Below are 6,903 nucleotides of genomic sequence, written 5' to 3'. Positions count from 1 at the left end.
TGCCCTCCCGATTCTCTCCCCCACCCTACTGGAGAGGTAGGGGGGGTGACCGAGCGGCTGTGTGGGCTTTAGTTGCTGGCTGGGGTTAAACCACGACGCTTCATATGACCATTCTTATGCTTTCTCCCTTTAAGCTGGCAAGTACTGTTACACACGGCTAGATCTCTCGTGTTTGGTGCCTTCTAAAGGTCTGCTGAACTTCCCTTACTTGGCCAAATCTTACTTGGTGGTCAGAATGAAGGAGAAGCACAGTTTAGATCTACTTTCCTTAGAATACATCACGCAGTCTTGTTCTCCTCTCCTCCATGCCTCTGCCATAAAATACTTCTGAAGTACCGACAATTCATGCAAGTTAGTCTCATTAATAGGAACAAAACAAAGCACACTACATAGATAGTTGTTTCAGACTCTCTGCAAACACGAAACATTTAATACACTGATCAATTTTCTGTCTGATAAAGAACTGGCTATATTGTTTTACCACAATACAGATCAAATACAGACCTGAATAGTAGCCACAAGGAAAAAAAATAAGAAAGTAGTGGTCTAACTTCTCAGGTTATACTAAATAGTCTGCCATATTCAGCTCTAATTAGAAATACTTGTCCAAGTCAGAATCAAAGCTTATTGACCAGTATCTTTACTTCTGTATATTGGATTAAAGACAGGGCTGCTTCTTCTTCTGCACTGCTACTAGCACTATTCCCTCTGGCTCTTTCTAGGTAGGTAGTGGCACTGCTGACATTTCACCACTAAGGGGCAGTTCTTGCCAGAGAGTCATGACAATCATTGCTCACGTGAAACTCTTGCACCTCCTAAGACTAAGAAGCGTCTCCTAATATTACCATATTTTTCTTTAGTTACTTTAATTGCACTTATTGCCGGAACTGCTCACTGACCCTCCAGGCCACATCCCTATGAAGGACAAAGATCAAACAGGACCAAATGTGTGATTTTTTGGAACCTTTGGAAAAACAAAAATCCCATAATGAAATCATTGTATTCAAGTGACTAAATGCAGACTTAAAGTTAGTCTAAATTTGCTTTACTGCAGAGCATGTGTTTTTTTAGGTAGGTTATCTTTGCAGGTACAGAACATACTTGCAGCACTGCTTGAAATAGTATGTAGGCTTCCCTGGAAACTGTAATGTTTCTGAACAACTCTTGGTTTGCCTGACATTACTCCCTCACAAATGAAGCATAAAACTAAAAGTTTAAAGCTTCCAGCTCTGAAAGGTCTTAGGAATTTTACATTTTGTAAATTTCCACTGTTAGCAAGACCTGATGCTGAGTCCCTTGCTGTAAAAGTCTTCTCATTCTGGTATAAGCCCTGAAGTCAGTCCAACCTACAGCATAAGGCTTTTGTCCACTACCTACCATGAGTATATATATCCAAGAAAATAAATAAATTTAAAAGAGACAGAGTTTGCTTGTTGGTTTGGGGATTTTTTTGTTTTGGTTTGGTTGGCTTGTTGGTCTGGGAGGAGTGAGGGCAAACTTAAAGTGGAACAACATACCAGGCTCCCATTAGTTTCCGTACTGATGTTTTTCAACTCTGCAACAACAAAGGCTACTAGGTAGGTGCTCATCTTCAAACTCACAAAAAACTCATCTTGAACAATTCCATTTATCACAGGAGTCGTGGCTTTCTGCAGGTGAAAGGAAAACATTGTTACTAGTGCAGACAAAAGAACACTAAGACATGCTACTCACGGTGTAACAAAACTTAAGGAGACATGGAATGTTTAAGTCTATATACCCAAAAATTATTTGTCAAGCTTTTATTATGCAGTATTACCAGACAACTGCATTGTTGGAGAAATCATAAATCTAATTTAGTTCACACTTAACCCCCCAGTATAATCCAAAGTCAACATAAAGATTAGCATTAATTCAAGAGAGCTTTAGGCTAGATCAGAGACACAGTTCAGCGTAAAAATACTGGTATTACATGAGTTAAACATTTGTCTTTTCTCAGAAGCCTCTTCAAAACAAGGCAATCAGACATACTCATTATTTTAAAAAAACAGAACAAAAAACCCTCACACACACCCTTACAAGTCAAAAGAGACTGCATTTAAAAAAGTGAAGAAAACCTAAGGTTTCAGTTAGTTCAAAGCAAAAACGTGCCCATCTTAAACACACACTGCCGAAAGTAACTGTCTGCTCAGTCTTCTGAAGCAAGATACCCTGGTGCATCTGAAATTACTTTTAGTGCAGAAGTTTTTCTTTAATATTAGTCCTGGAAAGGCATGCTATATGCCTAAAAGTACTTTTCTGCATAGTCCTTCACAAACATGAATTACACAAAGAATAAAGCGAAATGTTTCAAACCACTGCAGTGCAGAATAGTAAAGGTCTGGAGGCAGGAATGGCAGTTCATGTGCCATCTGAAATTTCATAAATAAGTTTGCTTCCAGAAATAAAAACAACAATAACCTTTGTTTTAGAAAAGATAATTTCAAACCAAACAACGACTTAACATTTAACTGCCACCGAAAATTTAACTGTCAGCCTTAAAGAGGAATAAATTTTTAAGCCTGAAGATATAATCAATATAATCAGCTAGTCTGACCCCTGCATATGAACAGAATGCCATTGTTGAATTCCTTCAGCGAATTAATAAATTTCTGCCTTTACTACAGCTTCATCTTCATAAAGAGGTGACATCCTATCTAAGAAAATCTACTGTGGCTGCAGATAAACTGGTTCAAAAATCAGCTATTCTCATTTAAAAAACCAAACAAAACAACAAAAGAAAACACCACAAGCCCAAAACACACCCAGTTTATTTCTAGCCTTAATGTGTGTCAGCCACTATATATTGCCTAAATATGTACATGTTGTGATGTACATATGCTAGTTGATGTACATGCTAGTTGAGAAGGCCTGCTTCTGAGACCTCTTGCTCATGTAGGTATTTATAGAAAATGATGAAGTTCACATTTAAACTTCTCATGGATAAACGATAAAGTCTCTCCATCTAGCACAGCTTGTTACTAAGACCTGCAGAAAAAGACCTGGTACACAAGAATCTGTACCGCTTTTTTCCTAACAGGGGTTTGTTTAAGTGTTTATTTTCAGAAGTGAGCTTATCCTAGTAATGATTTCACCAATGCAATATACATCTATACGATGTGATCCTCTTACTCACTTTTCACATTTCTTTCCTCATGTGTACAAGAATCAAACCACTAGCCTGTACTTATTGCATTGGGAGCCCACACTACCTAAAAAAATACCTGATCTAGGCTAAGTCTAAAATGTAAGAATTCAGCATGTGCTAGAGCACTTGTGAGATCAGGGACAAAAAACATGAAATAAATGACAAAATCATGCCAATTAAAAGAAGCTTTGCATATAAAAATGGGTACTATTACAACAGACCTCACTAATACAAGAAATGTTGTTGAGGCAGCATACTATTTCACAGAAACTCTTGTGTCTAATTTCTTTATTTGTACAGTCACAAAAATAAGGATTTTAATGTAATTCACATGTGCAAGTTGTCTTGACAAATTACAAAACCCAAAGGAACTACTTCTGAACCCATTAACAGACTGCATGTTTGGATCTCATACAACAACAAGAGAGGAAATACACCATATCAAATTATCAGGGCATAAAGTTGGAGGACAAAACAAAAGAAAATAATATTGTTTGCAGTATAAATACAAATAAGTAATTATCTTGGAGATACTGTCCACTAGCAAAACTATTAATTCACTTGCAGTGTATGTTCTTACACCTTCTTGATAAATTCTAAATAAATCTGACCTGTTGTTTTGACACAAGAACTCGCATTTGATCCCCAGCACTAAACAGAAAACTTCATTGCTTTTAATGTCTTTTTTTTCTATTATCTTTGTTCCACATCTGGAAGCTTTCTCAAATTTTTATCAATCATACAGATGATGTAACAGCCAAGTTTTAAAACAGAGATGGAAACAACAGAAGAAAATGCAGACGAAATTTTTAATATGCTCTTAAACACATTCTCACTATAATAAGCTCAGTAAATGTTACAAAGAGAAAAAGAGTGGACCAACAGGAAGTTCAGTGAAAAGGGCCTGATATCAAGAACAAGTACAGCAAGACAGAGAAGGTGCGTTAAAAAGCAGAGAACTGGGTGATGGAAAAGCCTGATGGGAAGGAAGGAGAATTCTCAGCTTGAAGGAAGCACAGGACCTTCTGCCTATGGCGTCTATAGGTAGCTGAGCAGAAGACATGTAGTATGCAAGGCAGAAGAGCAAGAAGCAGATCTGAAGGTAATTCAAGTGGTATGACAAACAGTAGTGGGAATCAAAACACCAAAAAGAGACGCAAGTGAGGCATCATGTGATTTAAAAGGGAACTCATGCTGCAGGAGTGGAAGAAGCTATGTAGGCAAAGATGGGTAGGAAAAAGACGTTTTTTCTACGCAGTACATGAACAGCCAAACAGTATGTATCTAATGTGTCCAATAGGGAAAATTCGTAACACCAATATTTAAGATGATACAAATATGCAATACCAACCCATTTTTCCCTGCAAGTAGAATGGGTACAAGGTCACATCTCCCAAATGTTCACTTTTCAAATGGCTTCCTATCTACTTGAAAAATGAGCAATGCTACTCTACAGCAAGAAAGGCTAGAAACTTAAATGTAAATGGGTCCTGAAGTAAGGAGGAAGAAAGAGATGCAGTAATGACCTTCAGTAAAGGCAGCTTACCACTATGTTTTCTCTGTGTGAATGATTCCTCATCATGCACACATGTCAAGTACACAACATTAGTATCCAGAGACAGCATCAAAAGAGCTACGGATGCTTTGTAACAGCACTCGGAGTTGGGCAGGGACAGATGGGATGGGGAGCAGCTCCTTCCTAAGCACAGAACCTCACAGGCATATGTTTTGCAGGAGTGCCAATGCAAGGCAGAAGTTATGGTAGGATGCAAGACTAAGGCAAGTAACAACGTATCTTTTCCAGATTTAATTCACATGTCCTGAGGTGTGTGAGTCAGCTATTCCCAGACTAATTAGAGGAAGATTCTGTGGCAGCAAATAATAACTCACTAAACAATAAATAAAGAGTTGCCCTTTCAGGCATGTGGGTTGGACCAGTTAACTCAAGTTGCTATTCTTGGCAACACACAGCTTGAGCTCCAAGTATGTCTGAAGGACATTGAGGTGCTGGAGCGTGTCCAGAGAAGGGCAACGAAGCTGGTGAAGGGTCTAGAGAACAAATCTTATGAGAAGCAGCTGAGGGAACTGGGACTGTTTAGTCTGGAGAAGAGGAGGCTGAGGGGAGACCTCATCATGCTCTACAACTACCTGAAAGGAGGTTGTAGCGCAGTGGGGGTTGGTCTCTTCTCCCAAGTAACTAGCGATAGGACGAGAGGAAATGGCCTCGAGTTGTGCCAAGGGAGGTTTAGACTGGACATTAGGAAAAACTTCTTTACTGAAAGAGTGGTCAGGCCTTGGAACAGGCTGCCCAGGGAAGTGGTGGAGTCACCATCCCTGGAAGTATTTAAAAGACGTGTAGATGAGGCGCTTAGGGACATGCTTTAGTGGGCATGGTGGTGTTGGGTTAACGGTTGGACATGATGATCTTAGAGGTCTTTTCCAACCTAATGATTCTATGATTCTCTGCAGATTCTCTCAGGAAGCCTGAAAAGCCTGCTCATATCTACTGACACTCACTGTTCACTGCATCAAGTGACCCACTTGCATAGTTTGCAGGAAGAAACGGTCTGAAATCTCAGTCTTGCCCAATGCCACAAAAACATGTAGCAGTTTCCCAGATGACTCCTTCCTGCCCATACAAAGTTGCATAAACACCTTGCACAAAAGACATGAAATCTAAGTGAAATCATAGGAGAAATTAAGCAATGTGATGGAGGGGCTAGATTAAATGACTCAACAAAACATTTACTGAAGAAGGCAGCTTGGAGGTGCTATACAACCACATATGGTGGGAAAAAACAAAGGAAGTAGATATGCCTGCTGCTACTGCGAGGGCCCTTGCTTATTCTTCTGGAGAAGTCTATTACCACAACGGGCATTAGCAGACATACTAAAAGACAGCAGGCAGGTAATTGCTACCAATATAGTAGCACCTAGCAACCTCAGGAAACACTGTCCTTGCTCTTGAATTGTCCCCAACCATTTTCCTTCAATAGCCAACCACAAATGACAATGAAGAAAAGTTGATGGTTATTTTGCCTCCACTCCATCTGCCAATCATTACCAGTCAAGCTGGCAACAAAGGCACTAGATGCCAGAGGTATATCAGATAATTCTGTCTCAATTAATAGGGACAAAAACTGTCACAGAATATCCTTTCTCATCTTCTTTATAATAATGTCATCAGAGATGAGCAAGAGAACATACAGAATATACCAGGATTAGGGTAGCAGTAAACATACTATGGAAGTGTGGTGCCGTAGAAGAGCTGAAAACATAGAATCATTAAGGTTGGAAAAGACCTCTAAGATCAAGTCCAACCGTCAACGCAACACGACCATGCCCACTAAACCATGTCCCTAAGCACCACATCTACAGGTCTTTTAAATTCTTCCAGGGATGGTGACTCAACCACTTCCCTGGGCAGCCTGTTCCACTGTCTGACCACTCCCTCAGTAAAGAATTTTTTCCTAATGTCCAATCTAAACCTCCCTTGGCACAACTTGAGGCCATTTCCTCTCGTCCCATCGCTAGTTACTTGGGAGAAAAGACCAACACCCACCTCAAATGCTGTGGGAGACAGTGTCAAAGGCTTTACTACAGTTCAGGTAGACCACATCCACGAGGCAGGTCACCTGGTCATAGAAGGAGATCAGGTTGGTCAAGTAGGACCCGCCTTTCATGAACCCGTGCTGGCTGGGCCTGATCCCCTGGTTGTCCTGCACATGGCTTGTTAG

At 40.0% G+C, this 6,903-nt stretch overlaps 1 protein-coding gene across 1 annotated transcript in view; it reads right to left on the bottom strand.

Moving 5' to 3' along the window:
* Nucleotides 1-1,517: 1,517 nt before the first annotated feature.
* LOC104077088 (leucyl-cystinyl aminopeptidase-like) overlaps nucleotides 1,518-6,903 on the bottom strand; it is a gene marked incomplete at its 3' end in the record, with an annotated part of 12,065 nt that continues 6,679 nt past the window's right edge. The window contains exon 3 of the mRNA XM_009578201.1: nucleotides 1,518-1,649. Coding sequence (XP_009576496.1) covers nucleotides 1,518-1,649 — 132 coding nt within the window. The remainder of the gene's footprint in view (nucleotides 1,650-6,903) is intronic.

Source organism: Fulmarus glacialis, unplaced genomic scaffold, assembly GCF_000690835.1.
Source record: "Fulmarus glacialis isolate BGI_N327 unplaced genomic scaffold, ASM69083v1 scaffold3235, whole genome shotgun sequence".
In the NCBI taxonomy this organism is placed as follows: Eukaryota; Metazoa; Chordata; class Aves; order Procellariiformes; family Procellariidae; genus Fulmarus; species Fulmarus glacialis.
The sequence above is the reverse complement of the archived record's forward strand: the minus strand, read 5'-3'. Positions and strand labels throughout refer to the sequence as shown.